At 35.0% G+C, this 19,117-nt stretch overlaps 1 protein-coding gene across 1 annotated transcript in view; it reads right to left on the bottom strand.

The window, feature by feature from the left end:
* Nucleotides 1-18,088, bottom strand: part of LOC138334648 (tetraspanin-33-like) — a 44,278-nt gene extending 26,190 nt beyond the window's left edge. Inside the window, exons 1-3 of the mRNA XM_069283285.1 lie at nucleotides 17,941-18,088; nucleotides 8,480-8,668; nucleotides 3,515-3,703 (exon numbers count right to left, since the gene is read on the bottom strand). Of these exons, the coding sequence (XP_069139386.1) occupies nucleotides 3,515-3,703; nucleotides 8,480-8,668; nucleotides 17,941-18,021 (459 nt within the window). The 5' untranslated portion in view covers nucleotides 18,022-18,088. The remainder of the gene's footprint in view (nucleotides 1-3,514; nucleotides 3,704-8,479; nucleotides 8,669-17,940) is intronic.
* Between the last annotated feature and the right edge of the window lie 1,029 nt (nucleotides 18,089-19,117).

Genomic DNA, 19,117 nt, shown 5'->3' on the forward strand with positions numbered 1-19,117 from the left:
ACTTATATAGGGCACATGTAACCCAGACTACAAACTAAAACATCACATCACTGTTACTATAGGGCTACACAACAAAACACATGTAACCCACTTTCTACAAACTTTAGAAACACGGATCACATCACGTTACTTTAGGGGACATATTAACCCAGCTACAAACAAAACACATCACCGTTACTATAGGGACATTAACCACCCAGCTATACAAACAAAACACATCACTATAGGGACATATAACTCATGATACTATAGAGACATAATAACCCAGCTACAAACAGTAAGAACACATCACCGGTTACTATAGGGACATATAGCCCAGCTTACAAACAAAACACATCACCATACTATAGTGACATTTAAACCCAGCTACAAACAAAACACATCACCATTACTGATAGGGACATGTAACCCATCAAACATGACTATACATAACTACAAACAGAAACACATCACCATTACATATAAGACACTATGACATTTAACCCAGCTACAAACAGAACACATCACGCGGTTTACTATAGGGACATGTTTAACCCAAACGATACATCACCGTTTTTAACAAAAACACATCACCGTTACTAGAGACATAGGGACACCGTTCTTATTGATCACTTTTATTATAGACATATAACCCAGCTACAAACAAATTCACATACAAACAACCCAACACATCACTATTACTATAGGGACATAACCCACTACAACAAAACACATCACGTATTATAGAACATATAGGACATATAACCAGCACATGTACACAGTCCATAGGGGAATAAACCCAGCTACAAACAAAACACATCACCCATTACTATAGAGACATGTAACCCAGCTACAAACAAAACACATCACCGTTACTATAGAGACATATAACCCAGCTACAAACAAAACACATCACCATTACTATAGGGACATATAACCCAGCTACAAACAAAACACATCACCGTTACTATAGAGACATATAACCCAGCTACAAACAAAACACATCACCGTTACTATAGGGACATGTAACCCAGCTACAAACAAAACACATCACCGTTACTATAGAGACATATAACCCAGCTACAAACAAAACACATCACCGTTACTATAGAGACATATAACCCAGCTACAAACAAAACACATCACCATTAAGCTACAAACAAAACACATCACCGTTACTATAGGGACATGTAACCCAGCTACAAACAAAACACATCACCGTTACTATAGGGACATGTAACCCAGCTACAAACAAAACACATCACCGTTACTATAGGGACATGTAACCCAGCTACAAACAAAACACATCACCGTTACTATAGAGACATATAACCCAGCTACAAACAAAACACATCACCATTACTATAGGGACATGTAACCCAGCTACAAACAAAACACATCACCGTTACTATAGGGACATGTAACCCAGCTACAAACAAAACACATCACCGTTACTATAGAGGGGACATGTAACCCAGCTACAAACAAAACACATCACCGTTACTATAGAGACATGTAACCCAGCTACAAACAAAACACATCACCGTTACTATAGGGACATGTAACCCAGCTACAAACAAAACACATCACCGTTACTATAGGGACATGTAACCCAGCTACAAACAAAACACATCACCATTACTATAGGGACATGTAACCCAGCTACAAACAAAACACATCACCGTTACTATAGGGACATGTAACCCAGCTACAAACAAAACACATCACCGTTACTATAGGGACATGTAACCCAGCTACAAACAAAACACATCACCATTACTATAGGGACATGTAACCCAGCTACAAACAAAACACATCACCGTTACTATAGGGACATGTAACCCAGCTACAAACAAAACACATCACCGTTACTATAGGGACATGTAACCCAGCTACAAACAAAACACATCACCGTTACTATAGGGACATGTAACCCAGCTACAAACAAGAACACATCACGATTACTATAGGGACATGTAACCCAGCTACAAACAAAACACATCACCGTTACTATAGGGACATATAACCCAGCTACAAACAAAACACATCACCGTTACTATAGGGACATGTAACCCAGCTACAAACAAAACACATCACCATTACTATAGAGACATATAACCCAGCTACAAACAAAACACATCACCATTACTATAGGGACATGTAACCCAGCTACAAACAAAACACATCACCGTTACTATAGGGACATGTAACCCAGCTACAAACAAAACACATCACCGTTACTATAGGGACATGTAACCCAGCTACAAACAAAACACATCACCGTTACTATAGGGACATGTAACCCAGCTACAAACAAAACACATCACCGTTACTATAGGGACATGTAACCCAGCTACAAACAAAACACATCACCATTACTATAGGGACATGTAACCCAGCTACAAACAAAACACATCACCGTTAAATTACTATAGGGACATGTAACCCAGCTACAAACAAAACACATCACCGTTACTATAGGGACATGTAACCCAGCTACAAACAAAACACATCACCGTTACTATAGGGCCACATGTAACCCAGCTACAAACAAAACACATCACCGTTACTATAGGGACATGTAACCCAGCTACAAACAAAACACATCACCGTTACTATAGGGACATGTAACCCAGCTACAAACAAAACACATCACCGTTACTATAGGGACATGTAACCCAGCTACAAACAAAACACATCACCATTACTATAGGGACATGTAACCCAGCTACAAACAGAACACATCACATTACTATAGGGACATGTAACCCAGCTACAAACAAAACACATCACCGTTACTATAGGGACATGTAACCCAGCTACAAACAAAACACATCACCATTACTATAGGGACATGTAACCCAGCTACAAACAAAACACATCACCGTTACTATAGGGACATGTAACCCAGCTACAAACAAAACACATCACCATTACTATAGGGACATGTAACCCAGCTACAAACAAAACACATCACTGTTACTATAGGGACATGTAACCCAGCTACAAACAAAACACATCACTGTTACTATAGGGACATGTAACCCAGCTACAAACAAAACACATCACCATTACTATAGGGACATGTAACCCAGCTACAAACAAAACACATCACCGTTACTATAGGGACATGTAACCCAGCTACAAACAGAACACATCACCGTTACTATAGGGACATGTAACCCAGCTACAAACAAAACACATCACCGTTACTATAGGGACATATAACCCAGCTACAAACAAAACACATCACCGTTACTATAGGGACATGTAACCCAGCTACAAACAAAACATCACCGTTACTATAGGGACATGTAACCCAGCTACAAACAGAACTCATCAACTTTACTATAGGGACATGTAACACAGCTACAAACAAAACACATCACCGTTACTATAGGGACATGTAACCCACCTACAAACAAAACACATCACCATTACTATAGGGACATGTAACCCAGCTACAAACAGAACACATCACCATTACTATAGAGACATGTAACCCAGCTGGTGAACTGACGTTAATGTGACTTACATCTTTTTGGGTGTTGTCAATGAAATCCTGCATGTCGGGATCATCGCGGTATTTCACAATCGCATCCTTCAATAAATCTTCTGGATATATACCAAGGTTCTTAAAAATGTCGGGTGTGAAAGTGAAGATGAAGATGGCGATGATGATGAGCAGTTCAATCAGAACGAAGATGTTGACGAGCCAGTAGTACTGAAACATAAATATCAGTTCAGTAAATGATCCTCAAACAATTGACCCTGAGGGCCTTTATCACTCACCTGGACTGTAATGCCAAGTTATGTTCTGTTTTCTGTTCTTGTTTCTTTTTAGAAGGATTTTAAAGAATTCCCTATATTTCCCCTATTGGCCCCACATTTTCTTTCTGCTTCAGGGGGTCTGACCCAAGATTGATACAAATTCTGTTCCCCATCCCGAGTAGATGTTTCTGGCCAAATTTAGTTATCATCCATGCAGAACTCTATGCCGGTAGCAATTTGAATAATTTACCTCTATTTCCCATATTGGCCACACCCCTCCTGACCCTGGCGGGGTCAGAGCCAAAATTCATACAAACTCTGTTCCTGATCATGATTACTTTAGTAAAATTTAATTCCTTCCATACACAGTTATAACCAACAGCTCTCTTCCACAGTGATTTCTATCACAGTCAAGTACTACCTATAACACTATCAGATTCTTAGAAACTCACACATATCACTATCAATATTTACCTACATATATCACTATCAATATTTACCTACATATATCACTATCAATATTTACATACATCTATCACTATCAGTATTTACCTACGTATATCACTATCAATATTTACCTACATATATATCTATCAGTATTTACCTACACATGTACACATATCTATCAGTATTTACCTACACATGTACACATCACTATCAATATTACCTACATACATACATCACTATCAATATTTACATACATCTATCACTATCAGTATTTACCTACGTATATCACTATCAATATTTACCTACATATATATCTATCAGTATTTACCTACACATGTACACATCACTATCAATATTTACCTACATACATCACTATCAATATTTACCCACATATATCACTATCAATATTTACCTACATACATCACTATCAATATTTACATACATATATCACTATCAGTATTTACCTACATATATATCACTATCAATATTTACCTACATATATCACTATCAATATTTACCTACATATATCACTATCAATATTTACCTACATATATCACTATCAATATTTACCCACATATATCACTATCAATATTTACCTACATATATCACTATCAATATTTACCTACATATATCACTATCAATATTTACCCACACATATATCACTATCAATATTTACCCACACATATCACTATCAATATTTACCTACACATATCACTATCAATATTTACCTACACATCTATCACTATCAATATTTACCTACATATATCACTATCAATATTTACCTACATATATCACTATCAATATTTACCTACACACATCACTATCAATATTTACCTACATACATCACTATCAATATTTACATACATATATCACTATCAGTATTTACCTACATATATATCACTATCAATATTCATCTACACATATCACTATCAATATTTACCCACATATATATCACTATCAATATTTACCTACACATATCACTATCAATATTTACCTACATATATCACTATCAATATTTACCTACATATATCACTATCAATATTTACCTACATACATCACTATCAATATTTACCTACATACATCACTATCAATATTTACATACATATATCACTATCAGTATTTACCTACATATATATCACTATCAATATTTATCTACATATATCACTATCAGTATTTACCTACATATATATCACTATCAATATTCATCTACACATATCACTATCAATATTTACCTACATATATCATTATCAATATTTACCTACATATATATCACTATCAATATTTACCCACATATATCACTATCAATATTTACCTACATATATCACTATCAATATTTACCTACATATATCACTATCAATATTTACCCACATATATCACTATCAATATTTACCTACACATATCACTATCAATATTTACCTACATATATCACTATCAATATTTACCTACATATATCACTATCAATATTTACCTACATATATCACTATCAATATTTACCCACATATATCACTATCAATATTTACCTACACATATATCACTATCAATATTTACCCACATCTATCACTATCAATATTTACCTACATATATCACTATCAATATTTACCCACATATATCACTATCAATATTTACCTACATATATCACTATCAATATTTACCTACATATATCACTATCAATATTTACCTACATCATATCATATTTACCACATATATCATATCAATATTTACCTACATATATCACTATCAATATTTACCTACATATATCACTATCAATATTTACCCACATCTATCACTATCAATATTTACCTACATATATCACTATCAATATTTACCTACATATATCACTATCAATATTTACCTACATATATCACTATCAATATTTACCTACATATATCACTATCAATATTTACCTACATATATCACTATCAATATTTACCTACATATATCACTATCAATATTTACCTACATATATCACTATCAATATTTACCTACATATATCACTATCAATATTTACCTACATATATCACTATCAATATTTACCTACATATATCACTATCAATATTTACCTACATATATCACTATCAATATTTACCTACATATATCACTATCAATATTTACCTACATATATCACTATCAATATTTACCTACATATATCACTATCAATATTTACCTACATATATCACTATCAATATTTACCTACATATATCACTATCAATATTTACCTACACATATCACTATCAATATTTACCTACATATATCACTATCAATATTTACCTACATATATCACTATCAATATTTACCTACATATATCACTATCAATATTTACCTATCACACAATATCACTATCAATATTTACCTACATATATCACTATCAATATTTACCTACATATATCACTATCAATATTTACCTACATATATCACTATCAATATTTACCTACATATATCACTATCAATATTTACCTACATCTATCACTATCAATATTTACCTTCATATATCACTATCAATATTTACCCACATCTATCACTATCAATATTTACCTCCATATATCACTATCAATATTTACCTATCATATATCACTATCAATATTTACCTCATATATCACTATCAATATTTACCCCATATATCACTATCAATATTTACCTACATATATCACTATCAATATTTACCCATATATCACTATCAATATTTACCTACATATATCACTATCAATATTTACCTACATATATCACTATCAATATTTACCTACATATATCACTATCAATATTTACCCTACATATATCACTATCAATATTTACCTACATATATCACTATCAATATTTACCTACATATATCACTATCAATATTTACCTACATATATATCACTATCAATATTTACCCACATATATCACTATCAATATTTACCCCACATATATCACTATCAATATTTACCTACATATATCACTATCAATATTTACCCACATATATCACTATCAATATTTACCCATATATATCACTATCAATATTTACCCATATATATCACTATCAATATTTACCCATATATATCACTATCAATATTTACCCATATATATCACTATCAATATTTACCTACATATATCACTATCAATATTTACCTACATCATATCACTATCAATATTTACCCACATATATCACTATCAATATTTACCCATATATATCACTATCATATTTACCCACATATATCACTATCAATATTTACCTACATATATCACTATCAATATTTACCCACATATATCACTATCAATATTTACCTACATATATCACTATCAATATTTACCCACATATATCACTATCAATATTCATCTACACATATCACTATCAATATTTACCCACATATATCACTATCAATATTCATCTACACATATCACTATCAATATTTACCCACATATATATCACTATCAATATTCACCTACATATATCACTATCATATTTATCCACATCTATCACTATCAATATTTACCTACATATATCACTATCAATATTTACCCTACACATATCACTATCAATATTTACATACATATATCACTATCAATATTTACCTACACATATCACTATCAATATTTACCACATATATCACTATCATATTTACCCACATCTATCACTATCAATATTTACCTACATATATCACTATCAATATTTACCTACTATATCACTATCAATATTTACCTACATATATCACTATCAATATTTACCGACATATATCACTATCAATATTTACCCACATACATCATTATTTATATTTACCCACATATCTCACTATCAATATTTACCTACATATATTACTATCAATATTTACCTACATATATTACTATCAATATTTACATACATATATCACTATCAGTATTTACCTACCTATATCACTATCAATATTTACCTACATATATCACTATCAATATTTATCTACACATATCACTATCAATATTTACCTACATATATCACTATCAATATTTACCTCCATATATCACTATCAATATTTACCCATATATATCACTATCAATATTTACATACATATATCACTATCAGTATTTACCTACCATATATCACTATCAATATTTACCTACATATATCACTATCAATATTTACCTACACATATCACTATCAATATTTACCCACATACATCATTATTTATATTTACCCACATATCTCACTATCAATATTTACCTACATATATCACTATCAATATTTACCTACATATATTACTATCAATATTTACCTACATATATCACTATCAATATTTACCAACGTACATACAGAATATTTTTCAGAACTTACAGCTCTGAGGCAAGATGTAATTTCCCGCAGTGAACCGATGCATCCCAAGAAAGAAATGATTGTCCCAAACACGCCAGCTATCACCAGCCAGACCGAGGGATCAAAAATGAAGTCAATCAAGGTGGACACACTTTTCTCCTTCAGAACCAGGATGTAAATTCCAAAACCAAGCAACAGTGGAGACACGACCTGTCAAAAACAAATAGTACTGGTAATTAGTATGATCACAACAGTGGGACACGACCTGTCAAAAACAAATAGTACTGGTAATTAGTATGATCACAACAGTGGGACACGACCTGTCAAAACAAATAGTACTGGTAATTAGTATGATCACAACAGTGGGAGACACGACCTGTCAAAACAAATAGTACTGGTAATTAGTATGATCACAACAGTGGGACACAACCTGTCAAAACAAATAGTACTGGTAATTAGTATGATCACAACAGTGGGACACACGACCTGTCAAAACAAATAGTACTGGTAATTAGTATGATCACAACAGTGGGACACGACCTGTCAAAAACAAATAGTACTGGTAATTAGTATGATCACAACAGTGAGACACGACCTGTCAAAACAAATGGTACTGGTAATTAGTATGATCACAACAGTGGGACACACGACCTGTCAAAACAAATAGTACTGGTAATTAGTATGATCACAACAGTGGGACACGACCTGTCAAAACAAATAGTACTGGTAATTAGTTTGATCACAATAGTGGAACACAAGACCTGTCAAAACAAATAGTACTGGTAATTAGTATGATCACAATAGTGGGACACACGACCTGTCAAAACAAATAGTACTGGTAATTAGTATGATCACAACAGTGAGACACGACCTGTCAAAAACAAATAGTACTGGTAATTAGTATGATCACAACAGTGGGAGTCGACACGACCTGTCAAAAACAAATAGTACTGGTAATTAGTATGATCACAACAGTGAGACACGACCTGTCAAAAACAAATAGTACTGGTAATTAGTATGATCACAACAGTGAGACACGACCTGTCAAAACAAATAGTACTGGTAATTAGTATGATCACAACAGTGGGACACGACCTGTCAAAACAAATAGTACTGGTAATTAGTATGATCACAACAGTGGGACACGACCTGTCAAAAACAAATAGTACTGGTAATTAGTATGATCACAATAGTGGGACACGACCTGTCAAAAACAAATAGTACTGGTAATTAGTATGATCACAACAGTGGGACACGACCTGTCAAAACAAATAGTACTGGTAATTAGTATGATCACAACAGTGGGACACGACCTGTCAAAAACAAATAGTACTGGTAATTAGTATGATCACAACAGTGGGAGTCGACACGACCTGTCAAAAACAAATAGTACTGGTAATTAGTATGATCACAACAGTGGGAGTCGACACGACCTGTCAAAAACAAATAGTACTGGTAATTAGTATGATCACAACAGTGGGAGTCGACACGACCTGTCAAAAACAAATAGTACTGGTAATTAGTATGATGACAACAGTGAGACACGACCTGTCAAAAACAAATAGTACTGGTAATTAGTATGATCACAATAGTGGAACACAAGACCTGTCAAAAACAAATAGTACTGGTAATTAGTATGATCACAACAGTGAGACACGACCTGTCAAAAACAAATAGTACTGGTAATTAGTATGATCACAACAGTGGGACACACGACCTGTCAAAACAAATAGTACTGGTAATTAGTATGATCACAACAGTGGGACAACACCTGTCAAAAACAAATAGTACTGGTAATTAGATGATCACAACAGTGGACACGACCTGTCAAAACAAATAGTACTGTAATTAGGTATGATCACAACAGTGAGACACGACCTGTCAAAAACAAATAGTACTGGTAATTAGTATGATCACAACAGTGGGACACGACCTGTCAAAAACAAATAGTACTGGTAATTAGTATGATCACAACAGTGGGACACGACCTGTCAAAAACAAATAGTACTGGTAATTAGTATGATCACAACAGTGGGACACGACCTGTCAAAAACAAATAGTACTGGTAATTAGTATGATCACAACAGTGGGACACGACCTGTCAAAACAAATAGTACTGGTAATTAGTATGATCACAACAGTGAGACACGACCTGTCAAAACAAATAGTACTGGTAATTAGTATGATCACAACAGTGGGACACGACCTGTCAAAAACAAATAGTACTGGTAATTAGTATGATCACAACAGTGGGACACGACCTGTCAAAACAAATAGTACTGGTAATTAGTATGATCACAACAGTGGGACACGACCTGTCAAAAACAAATAGTACTGGTAATTAGTATGATCACAACAGTGGGACACGACCTGTCAAAAACAAATAGTACTGGTAATTAGTATGATCACAACAGTGGGACACGACCTGTCAAAAACAAATAGTACTGGTAATTAGTATGATCACAACAGTGGGACACGACCTGTCAAAAACAAATAGTACTGGTAATTAGTATGATCACAACAGTGGGACACGACCTGTCAAAACAAATAGTACTGGTAATTAGTATGATCACAACAGTGGGACACGACCTGTCAAAACAAATAGTACTGGTAATTAGTATGATCACAACAGTGAGACACGACCTGTCAAAACAAATAGTACTGGTAATTAGTATGATCACAACAGTGGGACACGACCTGTCAAAAACAAATAGTACTGGTAATTAGTATGATCACAACAGTGGGACACGACCTGTCAAAAACAAATAGTACTGGTAATTAGTATGATCACAACAGTGGGACACGACCTGTCAAAACAAATAGTACTGGTAATTAGTAGATCACAACAGTGGACACGACCTGTCAAAAACAAATAGTACTGGTAATTAGTATGATCACAACAGTGGGACACGACCTGTCAAAACAAATAGTACTGGTAATTAGTATGATCACAACAGTGGGACACGACCTGTCAAAAACAAATAGTACTGGTAATTAGTATGATCACAACAGTGGGACACGACCTGTCAAAAACAAATAGTACTGGTAATTAGTATGATCACAACAGTGGGACACGACCTGTCAAAACAAATAGTACTGGTAATTAGTATGATCACAACAGTGGGACACGACCTGTCAAAAACAAATAGTACTGGTAATTAGTATGATCACAACAGTGGGACACGACCTGTCAAAAACAAATAGTACTGGTAATTAGTATGATCACAACAGTGGGACACACGACCTGTCAAAACAAATAGTACTGGTAATTAGGATGATCACAACAGTGGGACACGACCTGTCAAAAACAAATAGTACTGGTAATTAGTATGATCACAACAGTGAGACACGACCTGTCAAAAACAAATAGTACTGGTAATTAGTAAGATCACAACAGTGGGACACGACCTGTCAAAAACAAATAGTACTGGTAATTAGTATGATCACAACAGTGGGACACAACCTGTCAAAAAACAAATAGTACTGGTAATTAGTATGATCACAACAGTGAGACACGACCTGTCAAAACAAATAGTACTGGTAATTAGTATGATCACAACAGTGGGACACGACCTGTCAAAAACAAATAGTACTGGTAATTAGTATGATCACAACAGTGAGACACGACCTGTCAAAACAAATAGTACTGGTAATTAGTATGATCACAACAGTGGGACACGACCTGTCAAAAACAAATAGTACTGGTAATTAGTATGATCACAACAGTGAGACACGACCTGTCAAAAACAAATAGTACTGGTAATTAGTATGATCACAACAGTGGGACACGACCTGTCAAAACAAATAGTACTGGTAATTAGTATGATCACAAGTGGGACACGACCTGTCAAAACAAATAGTACTGGTAATTAGTATGATCACAACAGTGGGACACGACCTGTCAAAACAAATAGTACTGGTAATTAGTATGATCACAATAGTGGGACAAGACCTGTCAAAACAAATAGTACTGGTAATTAGTATGATCACAACAGTGGGACACAAGACCTGTCAAAACAAATAGTACTGGTAATTAGTATGATCACAATAGTGGAACACAAGACCTGTCAAAACAAATAGTACTGGTAATTAGTATGATCACAACAGTGAGACAAGACCTGTCAAAACAAATAGTACTGGTAATTAGTATGATCACAACAGTGAGACACGACCTGTCAAAACAAATAGTACTGGTAATTAGTATGATCACAACAGTGGGACACGACCTGTCAAAACAAATAGTACTGGTAATTAGTATGATCACAACAGTGGGACACGACCTGTCAAAACAAATAGTACTGGTAATTAGTATGATCACAACAGTGAGACACGACCTGTCAAAACAAATAGTACTGGTAATTAGTATGATCACAATAGTGGAACACAAGACCTGTCAAAACAAATAGTACTGGTAATTAGTATGATCACAACAGTGAGACACGACCTGTCAAAACAAATAGTACTGGTAATTAGTATGATCACAACAGTGGGACACGACCTGTCAAAACAAATAGTACTGGTAATTAGTATGATCACAACAGTGGGACACGACCTGTCAAAACAAATAGTACTGGTAATTAGTATGATCACAACAGTGAGACACGACCTGTCAAAAACAAATAGTACTGGTAATTAGTATGATCACAACAGTGAGACACGACCTGTCAAAAACAAATAGTACTGGTAATTAGTATGATCACAACAGTGAGACACGACCTGTCAAAAACAAATAGTACTGGTAATTAGTATGATCACAATAGTGGGACACGACCTGTCAAAACAAATAGTACTGGTAATTAGTATGATCACAATAGTGGGACACGACCTGTCAAAACAAACAATACTGGTAATTAGTATGATCACAACAGTGGGACACGACCTGTCAAAAACAAATAGTACTGGTAATTAGTATGATCACAACAGTGGGACACGACCTGTCAAAACAAATAGTACTGGTAATTAGTATGATCACAACAGTGGGACACGACCTGTCAAAACAAATAGTACTGGTAATTAGTATGATCACAACAGTGGGACACGACCTGTCAAAAACAAAGATAGTTTTATATGGATTGTAACCAAATTTGGCCAGTACCATCCTTGGGGAATGGGAATAAATTAAAGTTTGTATAAATATTATGGCACTGACCCCCAGGACAGGAGGGGTGGGTCCCAATAGGGGAAATAGAAGGAAATCCTTTAAATTGCTACTAGTCATAGAGTTCTGCATAGATTGTAACCAAATTTGGCGAGAAACATCCTTGGGGGAAGGGGAATAGAGTTTGTATAAATTTTGACTCTGACCCGCTGAAGCAGAAAGAAAATGTGGGACCAATATATAGGGGAAATTCCTTGGGGGAAGGAGAATAGAGTTTGTATACATTTTGGCTCTGACACCCCCCCCCCCCCACACACACACACACCAGGTAACAGGAGGGGGGCGGTGCCCAATAGGGGAAATAGAGGTTTATCCTTTAAATGGCTACTAGTCATAGAGTTTTACATAGATTGTAACCAAATTTGGCAAGAACCATTCTTTGGGGAAAGGGAACAGAGTTTATAAAATGGCTCGGACCCCCCGGGAGCAGGAGGGGCGGGGTCCAATTGAGGAAATAGAGGTAAATATTTAAATTCCTTATCTTTAAATTAGAAAAGAAAACAATGAAACTGTATTCAGAACATATAACTTGGCATTACAAACCAGATGAGTGAACGGATGTTGATGTACAAGTAGATTATAGGTGTCTATCGCGAACGTTTTGGAGCATTGACCACGTGCACATATACATGGCTTCTGCTACGTGATAAATTATAAATTCACAAATTAAATGCTCACGTTTATTATGAGGAATTCATCTTTCAGGTAAATAAGCAAAACATATTTGCTTTCACTGTGACTGATGCTCTGGTCGGTTTGGGCAGGTCATGTTAGAATTGCTGTTGTAGTTTGTCATTGTCCTTACGTTGGGGAATTAACGGGGCACAATTAACACATAGTATAGAAAAGATGGCGTGACGTCACAGAAAGTTTACATCCGGGTCCTCAAAGGTACAAACACAGTATGGCGACTGATAAAAACAATAACAGATACGTACATCCCTGCTTCACAATCGATACTTTGACAAAAGTTTATACTTTCATACTTGCAAATTCTGATTTTGAAATGGTTTCTTATTGTTTCACATGTTACGGATGTTAACATTTTTATATTTTCATTTGTTTATTGCTAAATATAACAAGTGTAGATTTAGTGTCGAAGCCACCTATCGAAGCGCTGCCGGGCCATCACACGTTTCCGATTTTGTTCATACGTATAAATTGAGGTTGTGAGAAAGGTGTTTATGAATAAATGATTTATTTCAATGTATCATGTTTCTGTTAAACATGAATAAACAAAACGTGAACCACCAGACCACGGCCGCTCGTGTATGGCTTCATCGCTGGTAGATCACCGCAGGCCGGCCACAGCATTGTTGGGGAAATAAATCATATGAATGATTACCAACACTTTTATCTAAAAAAGTACTTGTTTAAGATATATATATTTCGTTATTTAATATGTACATGTTGTTTTAATGGAATGCCCTTGTATCAACTACTGTGTTACACGTACACGTACATGTATGGCTGCCGATCTCGAAAAATAATATATGGTGAAATCGTTCAGTTTTCATGCTGCATATTTCGTTTTTAATATTTCATTTTCAGCCGCTTTTATGCCATGGACTGCTGTGTTAAGTCTCCAATTGAAATGGTATTAATTTTATATAATTTGAATACATATTAGGTAGACTTCATTTAAATTGATATAAATTACAGATCGTAGTACTGTACGTAAATGCCGACCAGGATACATTACGCACGGCTTCGAGAATCCTAAATACTCAAAGTTTTGTTTAAAAATATGATATAATGAACCTACAAACTGACTCATTTGTATGTTATAAACTAAATCCCAAAATTGATGACAAAAATATTAACCAGAATACGGAATTTTATGACACTGAAAAAACGGACGAAATTCGGGTTCTCGGTTGTACTGTAATGGCTGCCGTGGGCTTGGGGTAATCTACGAAAGCAAATGTTTAATTTTGTACTAATCACACATCTTTATCAAGAAACCCTTCGAAAACAGTAATTGCTTATAATTATATTTTGGGTGACTTTGAATTTAATATGTAATTTCAAATTGATATTTGCAATATATCTGTCAATGTTTATACGTAATGGCGACCGTGTTTTCTCGTGGCGGTCGAAAATGGAGTATAAACAGAGTAAAATATATGAATACCATATGTTTAAAATTGTAAATTATTGTAAAATATTTTTATTTACACTTTACGAAATGTAAATAACGCAATAGTTCTCGGATTGTCGTACTATTTATTACAATAAAATGTAAACAAACATCGCAAGCGGCTGTGTTCCCTCAATGTTTATGTGTACAGATATAGGAGTTGTACCTTTGAGCGCCCGGATGTACCTTTGTGTGACGTCATCGCCATCTTTTCTGAAATCTCCTATAGGAGTTGTACCTTTGAGCGCCCGGATGTACCTTTGTGTGACGTCATCGCCATCTTTTCTGAAATCTCCTATTAACACATAGTATAGATCACGATTGTTTATTAGCAGTGAAAGGTAATATTAAACATGTTGACAATAATCCAAGTAATAAACAGAATAGTCACAAATAAATATACTCAGTTGAATTCGTTGTGGAAGGTCAAGTCCCCATGATGATATAGTCAAATAATTCTACATATCCATAATTAAACATCATATAAAATTCTGTTGGTAAAGGTATAAAAATCCAAATACAAAACTCTCTGACTCTATATATACAAAGTGTCTTCTAACTAACTGACTACCTGCTGTATCTCCTTAAATAAAAATCCTATATCTACCGGTACTCTAAATTATGACAGGTGGCAATTGCCTTTTAACTCATAGTTCTCAAAATAGATCAAGTGACATGTATTTCTCAAGGCAAAAATGGGTGATAATAAAATTAACATGTCTACAAATGTGTAAGTGAAAGATATGAGTTAATTGAAGGCTTACTAATTGAAGATTTAGGCATACGAAGAGTCTGGGGGTCACCCCTGGAAAAAATTGCGATTTAATTAGAATGGCTGAGATGGGTTTTATGATGTGTTTTGATGTTTTCGGGGGCGCGGAAGGCGAGAGATTTTGGTGTTTGGGGGGTCCAGGGGTCTCCCCCGGGAAAAAATTGTACGATTTAGAATCGTAGAGATGAGTTTTACGATGCATTTTGTTGAATTACGAGTGCCGAAGGCACGTGAATTTAGTTTATAAGGGGTCTGGGGGTCACCCCGGGAAAAAATGTACGATTTAGAATTGCTGAGATGAGTTTTACAATTTATTTTGATGATTTTAAAGCGTTCTTAACACGGTAATTTTTCGATTTAAAGTTATCTGCATTTAGAAATGATAATTGTTAGTGTTGTCATACCATTATGCAACCCAGCTCGATCTGAACATACCGGATTCACACCATCGGCACATTATTGTGTAACTCAAAATAATATTATTTCATTATTAAGATTTGAACATTACGTGCTTGAAAGTTTTAGGAAACGCGCAGCGCAGCGGAAAATTTTCTAAATTGTAGTACAAAAATGTGCAGAAGGACGCTTTTTTCTTTCAAATGTGCATTTTTAGAACATTTCACTCGGCGAAAATGGGGTGGCAAAAACACATGTTTGCCCCCCCCCCCCCATCCTGGGGAACGGGGGGCAATTCCTACGCCCCTGCCGAGGGGGCCGCAGTGGCTGAGTGGTTAAGATGTCGAGACATATTACCACAAGCCCTCCACCTCAGCTCTGGGTCGCAAGTTTGATTCCTATGTTGAGCAGTGGCCATGGTGATCGAGTCATAAATCAATATGCAAAAGAAATTAGTAAGGAAACTAATACATACAGTTTTCATATTTTCAGTCGAAGCCTAAAAATGGGGAGGGGTACGGTAATATACAGTCGAATACACAAATTAGCTACAATGTATATATACAAATATTTAAGTATTCACCATATATATATACACCTCTCCCTCCTTTCTAGGTCTGCATAAAGACCAAATATAGAAGACCGCTTTCTCAGGGTCCTAAATCGTCAATTTCAACACAATTTTACAAGTATAACCAAGACTAGATATGGACGTTATAGGCAGTCTATATGTATACACCTTCTTTATCGTGAACGTGATATATCAATTATTCATACCATCTATATTATTCTGATAATATTTCTTCTAATTGGAAGCACCCGTTTTAGAACTTCAATGTTTAACTCAACAAAGTATATACGAAACGTTGTTTATACATTGTCATACATTGTATGTACGTGTATATATTACTCATTGTAAACTTCCGGGTGAATGATAAGTCTGATCGTGTGTTGATTTACATAATTATACTTAAAAGTGGATATAAGTGGTATGAAGTAAAACTTAAAATACTTACTAAAACGACAAAATTGACAAAAAACACGAAATATTTCCCACAAATACTGATCTCACTTCGATCAACTCTCCTCGGCGCCATGACCGTGTAGTTTGTAAATAAACCCGGAATTGTTTCTCTGTTTAACTGTTATTGCATAGTAGAGTCAAAGGTGTAGCGAACGGCAGTGTGTGGTTCTATTTTTAGCTCATACGAGAGGAAACGCCCAGACTTATGATTTGTCACGTGTCAATATGATTGAAAATCGTGACTATCTTATACATCGGGTGTAGGCGGTACCGCGGGAAAATCAATTGTACGAGATCGAGGGGATCGCTTTTTCTTTAAGATTTAGACCCCGTTTAAATAACTTCTTATAATTAGATGTACTTGAACGTGTCTATATTTCTGTGTCTATGCATTTGACCTAACCTTAGATATCACGGTTGACTCATAAATTGTTGTGTTGTTTGTAAATTTGGGCAAACTATGCAAAAATGTACATACTTTTGTTGTTAAGTCCAGGGGGTTCAACATGAAAATTTGCAAATTTGCATATGGCTTCTAAAATGCCCACTACAAAAATGTACCTTTCCGAAACGGCTTTTAATTTTTTAAAATGGGAAATGTAAAATGATATTGATGATTTTGTAGAGTCGCAAAAGTTACTAAATTACCTTTAATACGTACACTCATCATTATCTTCGGAACAACTTAATTAAAATAAATAAAATGTTAATTTTCATTAAAGCGGATCGTATTATGCAAGGACGTATGTGTGAGGTCTTACTTATTAAATCCTTGTCTTATGTTCCCACCGTCGTCCTAAATACCGCGCGGTAGTTGACACTCTCCGCTGTTATCATATACATTGTATCTGATGTCAGATATCAGGAAAGATATCCGATGTCAGATATCAGATAAGATGTCTGATGTCAGATATCAGGTAAGATGTCCGATGTCAGATATCAGGTAAGATATCCGACGTCAGATATCAGGTAAGATTTCCGATGTCAGATATCGGGTAAGATGTCCGATGTCAGGTAAGAGGTAAGATGTCCGATGTCAGAGATCAGGTAAGATGTCAGATATCAGGTAAGATATCTGATGTCAGATATCAGGTAAGATGTCCGATGTCAGATATCAGGTAAGATGTCCGATGTCAGATATCAGGTAAGATGTCAGATATCAGGTAAGA

This window comes from Argopecten irradians, chromosome 11 (assembly GCF_041381155.1).
Source record: "Argopecten irradians isolate NY chromosome 11, Ai_NY, whole genome shotgun sequence".
NCBI lineage: Eukaryota > Metazoa > Mollusca > Bivalvia > Pectinida > Pectinidae > Argopecten > Argopecten irradians.